General features: G+C 48.5%; 1 protein-coding gene across 1 annotated transcript in view; it reads right to left on the bottom strand.

Moving 5' to 3' along the window:
* KCP (kielin cysteine rich BMP regulator) overlaps positions 1-15,892 on the bottom strand; it is a 102,102-nt gene that overhangs the window by 24,997 nt on the left and 61,213 nt on the right. Inside the window, exons 29-39 of the mRNA XM_081879579.1 lie at positions 15,069-15,154; positions 13,597-13,687; positions 12,192-12,274; positions 11,037-11,210; positions 7,602-7,781; positions 7,177-7,447; positions 6,789-6,871; positions 4,809-4,979; positions 3,416-3,509; positions 1,323-1,496; positions 34-116 (exon numbers count right to left, since the gene is read on the bottom strand). Coding sequence (XP_081735705.1) covers positions 34-116; positions 1,323-1,496; positions 3,416-3,509; positions 4,809-4,979; positions 6,789-6,871; positions 7,177-7,447; positions 7,602-7,781; positions 11,037-11,210; positions 12,192-12,274; positions 13,597-13,687; positions 15,069-15,154 — 1,490 coding nt within the window. The remainder of the gene's footprint in view (positions 1-33; positions 117-1,322; positions 1,497-3,415; positions 3,510-4,808; positions 4,980-6,788; positions 6,872-7,176; positions 7,448-7,601; positions 7,782-11,036; positions 11,211-12,191; positions 12,275-13,596; positions 13,688-15,068; positions 15,155-15,892) is intronic.

Raw genomic sequence — 15,892 nt, 5'->3', positions numbered from 1 at the left:
AACCCGCAATCCTCCAAGAACCAGGCTGCTCACCTCACAGGTGCAGATTTCGCAGGGGTCTTGTCCCGGCTGGAAACTCTCGCCTGGCCCGTATGCCTGGCCCTCGTAAGTGCAATCTGGGAAAGGGGAGGCCAGGGTTATTTGAGGCTTGTCATATTTCAAAAAGTGATAATCTGGGCACAAACGTTGAGTTGGATTTTTTTTTTTTTTTTTGGCTAAAATCTCAAAAAAGAGCGTTTTTTATTTTTGGGGAAATTTGCCCAAAATTCTACTCTTCCCCAGACATTTTTACCCATTTTGGGAAATCTTCACAAGTTCTGGCATCAGGAGAGAAGGGCGAAAGATCTTCCCACTGTCTCCATGCTGTGAATAATTTTACAAGTAGAAAAAAAACAGTCACAAAACGAATGGAAATCTTGTGGAAATAAACTAAATAATAAAAATCAAAAAGTTTAAGGGGAAAAATTAAAAAAACCTAAAAATTGAACAAAGCCTTAATTAATGGGATGCCGGCTACAAACCTTGTTTCACGGAACTATTCAGTTTCCTCAAAGGAAATAGAAAAATCATAAACCTTAAACCCAAATTCAAAAAAAAAAAGGGGGGGTAGAACTCCCCAAAAATTCTAAAGTATTATAATCCTAGCTCGACCGAGGTAAGGCAAAGCGCAGTAATAAAGGATTGAGGACTCAAAGATACAGTTTCTAATACTGAATTTACAAAAAAGGGTTTGAAAACCTAAATGGCAAGTTTTAGACAAAGCCCAACTTGAAGGAAGCAAAGCACAGTAATAAAGAGTTGAGGACTCAGCTGTGAAAATTCTAGTGCTGCTTTTACAAAAAGGTTTAAAAGACCTAAATGGCACAAATTCAAAGAAAGGAATACAAGATAAGCTGTTTTAGATTTTAAACAAACTCAAGAACAGGGCTGAAATGCTCCCATGGTCTAGATGTTACTGCTGATGTTAAGTCTTTAACTGAGGAAACTGAATAGTTCAGTGAAACGAGGTTTGTAGCCGGCATCCCGTTAATTAAGGCTTTGTTCAATTTTTTCAATTTCTATTTTTCCCTTAAACTTTTCGATTTCTATTATTTAGTTTATTTCCACAAGGTAATATTTCTAGTCGATGACTTCTCGTTTCAGGGATTTTCATGAATAATTTTACAAGCTTCTGTCATGCTGCTTCGCCAGCGCATTATCTCGCTGCTAAAAAGCCCCCCCCCCGCCGACACCTTTCCCCATGGGGGTACCACTCCGTCCCCTGGAGAGCCCCTGGCAATCCATCTCCTGCCCCCCTCCTTGCCAAGGCCGCCATGCCATACCTGCGCAGAGGGGGCAGCACTCCCCGGGCACCTCGATCTGGTTGATGCAGGAGCTGATGCAGGCAATTTCGGCGCAGCTGGCCACGCCCTCCGCGCACATGCACACCATGCAGGGCACCGAAGAGGAGAGCCAGCTGGTCCCGTCCTCTCGCTCGCGGCCCTCATACACGCAGCCTGCCGGAAGGGGCAATGTGGGGCGTCAGGCTCATGGCTGCACCCACACCCCTTCTCAGCCGCCACTTAGGCCCCAAATATCTTGAGTCGTGGCGGTGTAGTGGTCAGGTGGGATTGCTATGAGGAATTATGAAATATGGAGCAAGCCATTGCGTCTGCAATGAACGCATTGCGTTGACTGGGCTTGATTCATTGACAATAATTTCTGATCAAATCCCACAAGCCTCTCCATCTCTGCCCATTTTCTCTACTGCCCATTTTCTTTCTCTCTGCCTGACAGGCATGTATAAGCATTCTGAACACAGGCCAGTTGCTTCACCAGGCATCCTGGGTCATAAAGATAGAAGGTAGCTTTGTAGTTTAATCTTTAGATAGATCTTATAGGCCAGGAGGGGATGCGGGCGGCGCTGTGGGTTAAACCACTGAGCCTAGGACTTGCCATTCAGAAGGTCGGCGGTTCAAATCCCTGCAATGACGGGGTGAGCTCCCGTTGCTCGGTCCCTGCTCCTGCCAACCTAGCAGTTTGAAAGCATGTCAAAGTGCAAGTAGATAAATAGGTACCGCTCCGGCGGGAAGGTAAACGGCATTTCCATGCGCTGCTCTGGTTCGCCAGAAGCAGCTTAGTCCTGCTGGCCACATGACCCGGAAGCTGTACGCCGGCTCCCTCGGCCAGTAAAGCGAGATCAGCGCCGCAACCTCAGAGTCAGCCATGACTGGACCTAATGGTCAGGGGTCCCTTTACCTTTAAGGGCCAGGAAGATAGTTCACAAGGAGATGGTAAATACTGCCATTCCTTCCTCTCCAGTTTATTCTTCTTTATGACCTTCGGGGTTTTGCTGAATGCATTCCTCCTTTTATTCCCATTTTATTTACTCTGAACTACATATGCATGCTCAAGTAGGAAATACTTTCTTTGTAGTTAAAAGAATTTCTTCTGATCTGTCTTTGTCCCATGTGGGGTTTTTGAAATGCTCAGAGGAAATCTGGTTGGTTCTTACGAACACTGTGTAAAAAGTTCTTTTGTGAATAAAACGACCTGGGCCAAGGGGTGGAGAGAATTATTATACGCACTCCTCCCAGAGTCTTGCTGGTCAAGCCTCATGTGTATTCTATCAATCAGAGTCCAATCTTTCCTTGTTTTGGGAATACTACATACCACCCAATTGGAGAAACTGTCAGTTATCAAATGGCAACCACATGATGCAGCAGCAAAAAAGGCTAATGTGATTCTAGGCTGCATCAACAGAAGTCTAGTGTCCAGATCCAGGGAAGTCCTAGTCCCATTCTATTCCATCTTGGTCAGATCCTTCCTGGGAAATTGTGTCCAGTTCTGGGCACCCCAGTTTAAGGTGTGCAGAGGAGGGCGACCAAGATGATCAAGGAAATTGTAATGGTTCTAGGGGTTGCTCGTGCGTAAACCGGCGCCACACCTGGCTGGGTTGCCTGAGTGAACCTTTTCTGTCCGGACAGCCCCTCGCCCGTATCTGCCTCAATCGCTGGCAGAATCCGTCAGTGGGCGTTTCTTGAACTTCTTCCAGCAAAGAAGCTCTTTGACGCCAAGTCTCCGCCTACTCTCCTTGCATGGAAGCCTTCTGCGCAGGGAGGGCGTAGGCAGCGGAGGACCCTTACTCTCCCCGCTGGTCCCCGGCGAGGAGTCATGGGACCGCCTCGCCGATTCCCCCATCTGCCCCCCTTCTCCACTGGTGCTACGCTGATTCCCTTCCCCAGCAGATGGGCTGCCTCTCCCCATCCCGGGACGCTCTCTGGAATCCCTCTGGAGCCCGCTCTCTCCCTCTGGCCCTGATGGCAGTTCCCTGACAGAAATCAAGCCTGATGAGGAACGGTTGAAGGAGCCGGGTATGTTTACCCTGGGAAACAGGAGACTGAGAGGAGATAGGACAGTCATCTTCCAATATCACCTTTGCAGCGGGGGCAGCAGACCCCAGGCTCCGTCACGGGGTGGGAGCAGGTGGTCAGGGGGCACTGGATCATCTCGCAGCGGACGTTCCCCTCCTGCAAAAGAGGCAAGAGGGTCAGATCTTCTCCCCCCCATGCCCCTGGCACCCCCATGCCCCTTGATGCCCACCCCATCGGTGGCTCGCTCCGAATTGCCCCACCCAGGCTGTGTGCACATTTGAAGTTAGAGCTTAGTAATTATTTCACTATTGATATACTTCTTCTTAATTGTATTTCAGTTCAACAATTACTTTGATAAAACACATATTTTTGTGATGTGCAAATGGCTTGAGATACCTATCAGGTCCATAAATTATAGCACAGGGACAGGCAACCTAAGGCCCATGGGACCGGATCCGGCCCAATCACCTTCTAAATCCGGCCTGTGGACGGTCCAGGAATCAGTGTGTTTTTACATGAGTAGAATGTGTCCTTTTATTTCAAATGCATCTCTGGGTTATTTGTAGGGCATAGGAATTCGTTCACCCCCCCTCCAAATATAGTCAGGCCCCCCACATGGTCTGAGGGACGGTCGACCGGCCCCCGGCTCAAAAAGGTTGCTGACCCCTGATATAGCATATGCGAAACAAAATTTAAAAATTTCTTCCAGTAGCACCTTAGAGACTAAGTAAGTTTGTTATTGGTATGAGCTTTCATGGGCTCGCACAATTCTTGCGTTCACACGAAAGCTCATACAAATAACAAACTTAGTTGGTCTCTAAGGTGCTACTGGAAGGAATTTTTTGAAATTTTGTTTCGACTACAGCAGACCAACATGGCTACCTACCTGTAACTGGTATATATAGCGTATATTCAACACAAAAAACAGCGACCATTTGTTGTTGGCAAAGGACAGCTGGACATAGAAAGGGCCCCGTGACCTCCAGTAGCTTAAAGGTAAAGGTAAAGGGACCCCTGACCATTAGGTCCAGTCGTGGACCACTCTGGGGTTGCGGCGCTCATCTCGCTTTATTGGCCGAGGGAGCCGGCGTACAGCTTCTGGGTCATGTGGCCAGCATGACGAAGCCGCTTCTGGCGAACCAGAGCAGCGCACGGAAACGCCGTTTACCTTCCCACCAGAGCGGTACCTATTTATCTACTTGCACTTTGACGTGCTTTTGAACTGCTAGGTTGGCAGGAGCAGGGACTGAGCAACGGGAGCTCACCCCGTCGCGAGGATTCGAACTGCCGACCTTCTCATCGGCAAGCCCTAGGCTCTGTGGTTTAACCCACAGCGCCACCCGTGTCCTTCTAGAGACCGGATAGCTTTATGTTTAATGAGCTTAGGGCTCATTAAACCTAAATTTGGCCCTTCTTGGGGGTCCCATCAATGAACGAGGGTTTCCTGTGTCTCACCTGGCAGCTGCACTGGAGACAAGACTCCGGCTTAAAGACCTCTCCGTTGGCATGGCGCTCCCCTTCGAAGAGGCAGTCGTGGCAGAGAGGGCAGCACTGCCTGGGTCCCGGAGCCGGGTGGGAGCAGAGGGGGACTTCGCAGGGAAGAGACTCGCATGTGGTTTCGCCACCCTGCGAGGAGAAGGAGGTCACCTGAGCCCACAGCTGCCCGCTGCAATCCGCAAAAGCTGCGCCACTGCAGATGCCACGCAGCCCCCAAATCTTTTAGCGCCATAGCTGTCAACTTTTCCCTTTTCTTGCGAGGAATCCTATTCGGAATAAGGGAATTTCCCTTAAAAAGGGGGGAAAGTTGACAGCTATGTTTAGCACGGCATCCGTTTCGCTGTTTCGTGCCCGCCTATTGAAATCAGGCAGGCGTCTTCACGGTACTCTTTTCGGTGCCTGTGTGTTAGGAATTTTGAGGTCTTAGATATATGGTCATGTTCATAACCGCACGTACATAGATCAGCACAGGAAGACTGACCTGAAGCCATTTTGATTCCTAAACTGAGCAAATATTTTCTCTGCAAGGTCAAAGTGGAAAAGCCTGCCCATTGTCTTTTCCTTCACAAATCCTGTCTTAAGGGTATGTCTGTGTTTGAATAGGGTGTGAGCCTGTGATCTGGCTAAGGAACTAAGTATTTATCATTACAAAAGACTGGCCAGGCTCCCCAGGGTATCCAGTCAAGTGACCATTAACAGGTAACCTGCCAGACAGGAGATAAACAATGCACTCAAATTTCTGTTGTAGACCGCCTTTTCTGTGATGTAGGTGTGATGTATCTGAGGGGTGGTCTTGGGTTACGCCCCTTCTGTGATGTATGTATGATGTTTCTGGGGGTGGTCTTGATCTACAGTGGCAATTTCAAAGGTCTTTATAAGGCCTTGCGTGCCATTTTTTGGGGTTCCTCCTCTTTTCTGCGGGTGAGGGGAGCACCCTGTTGCACCAGATCAATAAAGATCAAGCTTACTGGCTGCTTTGCTTCTCAATATTCTGCTCTGCTTGGCCTCTGTTATTCTCTCCTACTAATAGGGAACCTATGTAGGGACTCTATATGGGCTCTTGGGTACCCCATAAGGGAAAAGGGCATTTTTTGTTTACAACACCTGTGATAAACATTTTTGTTCAGACAAGCCTGACCAGATGTTTAGGCAGCCAAGGTGAATTTTTTAAGTCTCTCGTTAACTTCGGAAGCCTTAAATCTCCTTACATTAATTCCTCATTAATTCCTGCTCTCCCCGGGGTAGTTCGCCTGGTGCCTTCATTGTACACCTTTAGGCGCCAGGCAAAAATGTTCCTTTCTAACCAGGCCTTTGGTGGATATGATTGACATCCTATGCCCTTAAAAAAAAAATTGGGGGAGGGCTATTGGGTTGTTATTTTAATTTTTATTATGTATTTTGTGGTTTTATATCTAGATTTTATTCTGTGAACCCCCAGGTACAGGGCAGTACAGTGGACGCTCGGGTTGCGAACGTGATCCATGTGGGATGCACATTCACAACCCATATGGCACATCTGCGCATGCGCGGCTTGCGATTCGGCGCTTTTGCGCATAGTGCGATTTAGTGCTTCCGTGAATGACTCCCGAAACCCGGAAGTAACCTGTTCTGGTACTTCTGTGTTTTGGCTGGTCCGTAACCCGAAATAACACAACCTGAAGCATCTTTAACCTGACGTATGACTGTATATAAATTCAACTTAATAATAATAATCTGACATATCCTTTTTCACAGACCACTTTGAGGTTTCCTTTCTCTTATAATCAAGCGGCGTTTAAGTTTGATGAAGCAATAAAGTGCTGCACCAAAGGCCCTTGCTTGCCCCTCCCACTTTCGCCTCTGGCCCCGCCTCCGATTGGCCTGCGGCCCCCGAAAAGTCGTTGGGAAGGGAATATGGCCCTCTGTGAGGAGCAGGGACCGGAGGGCAGAGGATCTCACCACGCAGGAGCACTGCTGACACGGGTCCGATGGCGAGAGCCACTGGGAGCCTTCTGGATATTCGTGGCCTCCGTGCTGGCACACTGTCGGGGAGACAGGGGGGTTAGGGGTCCGCCAACAGCCCCTCGTCCTCCCCAGCCTCAAAACTGAGAGCCAGCGAGGCGACATGCTTCGACCTGGGAGAGGCGGGTTCGAATCCCCACCCGGCCCGGCCGCTTGGGTCAACCGCTGCATCTTTCCGCCTGTCCTACCTCACAGGGTTGTTGCGGGCATTAAATGTGGCATCGGGGAAAACCAAGAACGCCGCCTGGAACTCCTTGGAGAGGAAGGTGGCACATTGATGCAATAAATAAAAGCAGATTCCGGGGGACTGGTTTTTGCGGCTTACCTGGGCATTGTGGGCAGCACTGCCCAGGCTTGCGGACAGGACTGGCGCACGGCGCCTGGGGGCAAAGGACCGGGCTGCATAGCACGTTTCCACGGAGGCAGCTGCAGTGCCGGCAAGGGTCCGAGGCTGGGGTGAAGACTTGCCGGTTGGCAAGTTTCTGGCCCTCATGGAGGCAGCCGTCACAGGTGGGGCAGCAGGCGGGAGCGTCGGGGGGCAGAGGGTGGGTGCACTGCTGCGGGCAGGGCTTGGGTTGGCAAGTCACGACTTCGGCCTGCAGAGGAAGAAGGGAGGCAGTTCAGGGGCTAGGACACATGCTTGGCATGCAGAAGGCTCCTTGGCTCAGCCTTGCCATTACTGGGGCTGCTGAGCGAGGCCAGGGGAGCTCACCTGCCCCTGTAGGGGCCAACCCCTCTGCCCTCACTCACCTGGCAAGTGCACGTGTGGCAGGCATTCTGCGGCGAGCTGAAGGCCTCTCCGCTCTTGTAGAGGCGCCCCTGGAAACGGCAGGCGCCTGTGCACTTTGGACAGCACTGCCCAGGCGGCACGACGGGGTTCTGGCAGGGGACAGCTGGGCACGGAGCGGGCATGCAGGTCACAGTGCCAGCCTGTGGGCAGGGAAGGGACAGGGGCCCTGTGGTTTACGTCCTGGGCATTTGCAGACATGTTCATAGAGATGGGCTGCCCCCAGGAATTGGTGACGATCATCATTTGCGCCCTATAAAATCCATCCCACTAGGCCACGCTGCCTCTCGGCTCCAAAGTCAGGGAGGAAGTACCAGTTGGCCGTGTGTGCATGAGAGAGAACATTCAGTGTATAAGCAATTTTATGAACTCCTGATTCTTTTTCATTAGATGTCATTGTTGTTATTATTATTTTTAATACATTTTCATTAGTTTTTAACATATTAATTAACATTCATACAACAGAACTTCCCATCTTATACAATATTTTTTGGACTTCTGTCAACACCTCTGATGATTTTCCATTCCTATCACTTATTATGCATTTCTTAATTTCATATTACCTTTAACTAATAATTCTCCTCATTGTCTTTTTTGCAATATTTCAAATAATTCACCTTACAAAACTTTTTGCAAACCTACTAGCGTAATCTGTCCATCACGATTACTTTTTAAATAGTCCGTAAATTTACTCCAGTCTTCTGAAAATCTCTGATCCCGCAGGTTTCGAATCCTTCCTGTTAGTTTATCTAATTCTGCATAGTCCACTGATTTCATCCTCCATTCTTCTTTCATCAGATGTCATCGTTATTAGATGCTACGCTTTGTGACTGTATTTGCTGCAAGTTTCTTTAATTGTTGTATTTTGAATTGTAGGAACCCGCCGTGGGATTTTAGGGCGAAAGGGGGGGTACTACAACACCCGTTAAATTAGCTAAAATGTATAAAGTTAGTAATAAATGTTGGAAATGCAAAGAAAAAGAGGGAACATTTTATCATATGTGGTGGGAATGTAAAAAGGTGAAAAACTTCTGGGAGATTATATATAATGAGATGAAAAAAAATGTTGAAATATACATTTATTAAGAAACCAGGAGCATTTTTACTTGGCATTGTAGGAGATGATATAAACAGAAAGGATTGTAAGTTGTTTTTATATGCAATGACGGCAGCAAGAATATTATTGGCACAAAAATGGAAGCAAGAAGAATTACCGACAAAAGAAGAATGGAGGGTGAAATTGATGGACTATGCAGAATTGGATAAACTAACCGGAAGAATTCGAAACCTGCAGGACCAGAGATTCTCAGAAGACTGGTGTAAATTTACAGACTATTTGAAAAGTAACTGTGATGACCAGATTACGTTTGTAGGTTTGCAAGAAGTTTTGTGAGGTAAATTATTTGAATTATTGCAAAAATGTTTAAAGAGGTGGATTGTGAGTTAAGATGATTAAAGGCAATAGGAATTTAAGAAATGATAAAAATGGTGGATCATCAGAGGTGCTGATGGAAGTCCAAAAAGATTGTATAAGATGTGAAGTTCTGTGGAATGTATAATAATTATTGGTATGTTGAAATTAATAAACATGATATATAAAAAAGAAAGGGGGGCACTATAATAATAATAGTAATAGTAATAATAAAAATAATTTATTTATACCCACCCATAACAATAATATAGCTGCAGTACTAATAATAGCATCAATACAATGGTGCGGAAGTGTGTGAAGAATTAAGCAGGTCTTTCCCAAATTGGGGAGGGCAAACCACTCAGCCCGCATCCATCCCAAATTCCTTGAGGTAGAAATCCTGCAAAATCCGTCATCAGGGAGGCCAGCTTCATGTCTGACCACAAAACTAGCAAGAACCCGTTTCGGGGAAGCCTAATGCTGACTGCTAGTCTGGAAAACACCCTCTGTTAAGGTGCAAGGAGTGCTCGGGAAATGCAGTAAAAAAACATGGGTTCAGTAAATTGTTCCAAGGACTGTGGTTGGATGAGAGATGCTGGGGCGATGGCAGGAGATGGTTGTGGGAAAGATGAAGCGGCCAAGATGATGTCTCTTCTGCATCCAGGGCGGCTGTCTACCAGCTCCATCTGGTATGCAGGATGAGTCCCTACCTGCCCGCGGACTGTCTCGCCAGAGTGGTGCATGCTCTGGTTATCTCCCGCTTGGACTACTGCAATGCGCTCTACGTGGGGCTACCTTCTTCACACAATGGAGGTCCTTCTTCATGCAATGTATCATTAAACTATGGAACTCACAGCCACAGGAGGCAGCAAAGGCCACCAACCTGGCCTCAAAGAGGATTAGATGAGTTTGTGGAGGATAAGGTTATCTCCGGGTTGGACTACTGCAATGCGCTCTATGTGGGGCTACCTTTGAAGGTGACCCGGAAACTACAACTAATCCGGAATGCGGCAGCCTGACTGGGGACTGGGAGCAGCCGCCGGGACCACATAACCCCAGTCTTGAAAGACCTACATTGGCTCCCTGTACATTTCCAAGCACAATTCAAAGTGTTGGTGCTGACCTTGAATGCCCGAAACAGCCTCGGTCCAGTATACCCGAAGGAGAGTCTCCACCCCCATCGTCCAGCCCTGAGGTCCAGCTCCGAGAGCCTTCTGGTGGTTCCCTCACTGCAAGAAGCCAAGTTACAGGGAACCAGGCAGAGGGCCTTCTCAGTAGTGGCGCCTGCCCTGTGGAACGCCCTCCCACCAGATGCCAAGGAAATAAACAATTATCTGACTTTTAGAAGACATCTGAAGGCAGCCTTGTTTCGGGATTTTTTTTAATGTTTGATGTTTTATTGTGTTTTTAATATTCTGTTGGGAGCCGGCCAGAGTGGCTGGAGAAACCCAGCCAGATGGGTGGGGCATAATTAAATAAAAATTATTATAATAATGTAAAGGTAAAGGGACCCCTGACCGTTAGGTCCAGTCGTGGCTGACTCTAGGGTTGCGGCGCTCATCTCACTTTCTTGGCCAAGGGAGCCGGCGTACAGCTTCCAGGTCATGTGGCCAGCATGACTAAGCCGCTTATGGCGAACCAGAGCAGCGCACGGAAACGCCGTTTACCTTCCCGCCAGAGCGGTGCCTATTTATCTACTTGCACTTGGACGTACTTTTGAACTGCTAGGTTGGGAGGAGCAGGGACCGAGCAACGGGAGCTCACCCCGTCGCGGGGATTCGAACTACCGACCTTCTGATTGGCAAGCCCAAGGCTCTGTGGTTTAGAGTGTGCTAATGGGACCCCTCTCTCTGACCTTTTTGGGCTACATCCTGCCATGCATTTCCAGACAGAAGGCCTAACAAATGGGGAATCTGGTTTGAGCCTCCGTACCAAACTCCCCCAGGAGAATTTTCTCCTGTCTCTCTCCTCTGGCGACCCTACTTACTGAACACTGGCACTGGTTGCAGGGGTCCCGGGGGTCAGGGAAACTCTCGCCGTCAAGACAGTCTCGCCCGTGGAAGCTGCAGGAATCGCAGGTGGGGCAGCCGCAAGGGTCGCGCGACGGATGTGGGCATCGGGCCGTGGGGCAGAGCGTGGGTCCACAGGAGACGTCGCCTCTCTGGGAAGCGGGGAGAGAGGGCCAAGTGTGAGTATAAGGTGTGGGGTACCTGGAAAACCTGGTGGCGTCCGAGGGTCCAGCCCCTTTGCTAAGCACGGAGACCCCCATGGAGATGGGTGCATAGGGAGCCCTCACACCTGCTTCCCCGTCCCAGGGCAGCTCTACATACAGGGGGGCAAAAAACAACAACCCTATAAATAAGTCAGAAATTAAATTGTTAAAAGAAAAAAAAAACACTATGGAAAATCACTTAGATTTTTTTTCTTGCTCTGCAGCGCCACCTGGTGCTGCATGTTTATACTGCATTCAAAATGCTGCTTTTTGACTAATTTAGCTGAGTTCCCAGTTTTATTTTATCCTGACTTTTATTTCTGTAGTTTGCCCTGCATGAAGAGATCGCTTTCCCCCCAAAACGCCTGTTCCACCGCTTCGGTCGGCGGAACTGGCACTGTTACATCATCCCCGTGCTGTGTTTGTAAGAAATCAATCCCATAGCTGTCAACTTTTTCCATTTTTTAAGGGAAATTTCCACATAGGATTCCACGCGAGAAAAGGGAAAAGTCGACAGCTATGTGGCAATCCTTTAGTGTGGCAGAACTTTGGAACTCCCTGCCACTTGACACCAGGAAAGCGCCATCAACGGAACTCTTTTTGGCGTCTGCCAAAACCACATTTGTTCAGATGAGCCTCCCTGAGAATTGGCTGACATGGAGAAGTTGATGTGTTTAATTAAACCATTACTGATAGGAATGGGCCTTAGGGGCAAAAAGGAGAATGTGCTTGTGGTATCTGCGTCTGAAGACTGAAGAGATAAAAAAGGCCGGTTCATGGGAAATAGTAGAGTTGGATGCTATTATGGACTGGCAGAAGTCCAGTCCTAGAATCACAGGAACATAGAAGCGCAGGGTTGAAAGGCACTTAAGAGGTCCTCTAGACCAACCCGCTGCAATGCAAGAAACACAGGTAAATCTCAAAACTTACCAGGCAGCGGCATTCCTCACAAGGCTTGTTGGGGGCAGGGAAGCTGTCTCCCTCCCCATATTCACGGCCTTGGAAACTGCAGCCTGCAGTGGAATGAACAAGGAAGGACTCAGACACCCCATAATTTAAAAGGGCATCTGGCGTTAGTCTGCCAAAGGCCCAGTTGAAAAAGAGCGTTTTCACCTGGTGCCTAAAGAACCGTTGGCCTAGAACCAGTTTTGCCCACCTGGTGCCCTCTGTGGAATAATAATAATAATAATAATAATAATAATAATAATAATAATAATAATAATACTTTATTTATACCCCGCCCATCTGGCTGGGTTTCCCCAGCCACTCTGGGCGGTTTCCAACAAAATATTAAATTACAATAGTGCATCAAACATTAAAAGCTTCCCTAAACAGGGCTGCCTTCAGATGTCTTCTAAAAGTCTGATAGTTCTTTATCTCTTTGACATCTGGTAGGAGGGAGTTCCACGGGGCGGGTGCCACCACCGAGAAGGCCCTCTGCCTGGTTCCCTGTAGCCTCACGTCTCGCAATGAGGGAACTGCCAGAAGGCCCTCGGCACTGGACCTCAGTGTCTGGGCTGAACGATGGGGGTGGAGACGCTCCTTCAGGTATACAGGACCGAGGCTGTTTAGGGCTTTCAAGGTCAGCACCAACACGTGGAATTGTGCTCGGAAACGTACTGGGAGCCAGTGCAGGTCTTTCAAGACTGGTGTTATGTTGTCTCGGCAGCCACTCCCAGTCACCAGTCTAGCTGCCGCATTCTGGATTAGTTGTAGTTTCCGGGTCACCTTCAAAGGTAGCCCCACATAGAGCGCATTGCAGTAGTCCAAGCGGGAGATAACCAGAGCATGCACCACTCTGGCGAGGCAGTCCACAGGCAGGGAGTGTCTCATCCTGTGTACCAGATGGAGCTGGTAAACAGCTGCCCTGGACACAGAATTGGCCTGCGCCTCCATGGACAGCTGTGAGTCCAAAATGACTCCCAGGCTGCGCACCTGGTCCTTCAGGGGCACAGTCACCCCATTCAGGACCAGGGAGTCCTCCACACCTGCCAGCCCCCTGTCCCCCAAGAACAGTACTTCTGTCTTGTCAGGATTCAACCTCAATCTGCTAGCCGCCATCCATCCTCCAACCGCCTCCATACACTCACACAGGACCTTCTTCAGTCCAGAAATCTCCGGTGGCAGCCCCCCAGATATTTCAATGCCCAAATATTGTCCTCCGAACTGAGACCCCACGAAAATATAATTTGTTCCGCTCTTCTGGATCTTGCTGCCCAGAACGCCCTGCTCATCTTCCTGGATCAGAGGCCCCCGTGGGGAGCCAGCCACTCCACTCTAAACCACCCACCCTGCCCCATAGCGGGTAGGGCGCCTTTGCCCAAGGGGCACTGACCTTGGCACAACGGGCAGGAGCAGGGTCCGGGCACAGGGTAGGCACAGGGGGCTGGCGGGCAGAGCTTTTTCAGGCACTGAACTGAGCCGGCCTGTAGCAAACGGAGCAGAGCGTTAGAATCACAGAATCGTAGATTTTGAAGGGACCCCGTGGGTCATCTTGTCCAACCCCCCCACAATGCACGGGTTCCCTTCTATGCAGTGCCAGTTTTATGTAAAAGCTAAACAAGCTATAGCTTAGGGCCCCACTCTCTTGGGGCCCCCAAAAAATATAAAGGGAAAAAAAACCTGGAGGTACATTTCCAAAATATAAGATAAAAAGCAAATAAAACAAAGCCTACATACAGCAACAGTGTTTTGTGCTGTGTAGGCTTCTCTGATGTAAGTCATGGCTCCTGCCTGCTCGCCTGCTCCCTAAAATATCACTGATTTGCTCATTTCTATATATAGGGTGCCTACATTCTGCTATTTATACAGTGGTACCTCGGGTTACATACGCTTCAGGTTACAGACTCCGCTAACCCAGAAATAGTATCTCGGGTTAAGAACTTTGCTTCAGGATGAGAACAGAAATCGTGCTCCGGCGGCGCAGCGGCAGCAGGAGGCCCCATTAGCTAAAGTGGTGCTTCAGGGTAAGAACAGTTTCAGGTTAAGAACGGACCCCCGGAATGAATTAAGTTCTTAACCCGAGGTACCACTGTAATTATTAGCAGTTTACATCATATATTTACACCTATTATTTCATGTTGTAGCAAGTTTCTAGATATTAGGTCAGGCATAGGCAAACTTTGGCCCTGCAGATGTTTTGGACTACAATTCCCATCATCCCTGACCACTGGTCCGGTTAGCTAGGGATGATGGGAATTGTAGTCCAAAACATCTGGAGGGCCAAAGTTTGCCTATGGCTGGATTAGATTATGAGTCTTTGTATACTGTGTTTCTAAAGGAATTTTTGTCATTGCCAAATGCCGATGTGTTTGCATTATTAAGTTTGTTATGAATAAAAAGTCATTTTAAGTTAGAGCTTAATAATTATTTCACTATCAATATACTTGTTCTTAATTCACAATTAATATACTTCTTAATTGTACTTCCGTTCAACAATTACTTTGATAAAATACATATTTTGTTATGTGCAAATGGCTTGAGATAACTATTAGGTCCATCAATTACCATCTAGCATATATTCAACACACAAAAAAGCGACAATTTGTTGTGGACAAAGGGCAGCTGGACATATAAAGGGCCCCATTACCTTCAGGAGCTTAGGGCCTCATCAAACCCAAATCCATCCCTGCTTCTATGATCCCGTCTTGTGGAAAATCCCAAAGCAATATTGTGGAAAGGGGAGTTGCTGTTCCACAATTCTTTTTGCAACCGAGGCGGGGCTGACCGATGCAGAGACAGAATGTGTCCCTGTCCCCAGCCTCAGATTTTGAGCTGCTTACATCCCTCAGCCCCTGACCAACTCACCTTGCAGGTACACTGGGAGCAGAGAGGGTCCCCAGGATCGGCGAAGCTCTGCCCATTGCTAACGGTGACACCGTTATAGGAGCAGCCTGTGTGGAGACAGGAGAAGGCGGCGAACAATGATGAACTCCCTGCTTTTGCAAGTTCCAGTCTGGAGGTCTACGTGGGGCTGCCCTTGAGACTGACCCAGAAACTCCAGCGGGTGCACAATGCTGTGGTGAGAATCCTTACGGGGTCTTCGCTGCGAGATCACATTCACCCGGTGCTATACCAGCTGCACTGGCTCCCGGTGGAGTACAGGATCAGGTTCAAAGTGCTGGTTTTAACCTTTAAAGCCCTATACGGCCTAGGACCCTCGTACCTATGGGACCGCCTCTCCTGGTATGTCCCACGGAGGACCTTACGGTCTTCAAACAAAAACATCTTGGAGGTCCTGGGTCAAAGGGAGGTTAGGCTGGCCTCAGCCAGAGCCAGGGCCTTTTCGGCTGTGGCCCCGATCTGGTGGAACGCTCTGTCCCAAGAGACTAGGGCCCTGCGGGACTTGACATCTTTCCGCAAGGACTGCAAGACGGAGCTGTTCCGCCTGGCCTTTGGCCGAGGCACAGTCTGACCCCCTCCTTTGGTAATCCTCACAGAACTCTAGCCCAATGGTTGCCATTAATTTGATTTTGAACTGATTTTAAAATGAATTGATTTTAGAATGCTGTGTCACTTTTATTGTTGTTAGCCACGCTGAGCCCAGCTTTGGCTGGGGAGGGCGGGAATATTATTATTATTATTATTATTATTATTATTATTATTATTATTATTATTCTGCAGGAAACAGT

Source organism: Podarcis erhardii (genome assembly GCF_964252035.2).
Source record: "Podarcis erhardii genome assembly, chromosome: 10".
Lineage (NCBI taxonomy): Eukaryota > Metazoa > Chordata > Lepidosauria > Squamata > Lacertidae > Podarcis > Podarcis erhardii.
This window is presented reverse-complemented; position numbering and strand designations above follow the sequence as displayed.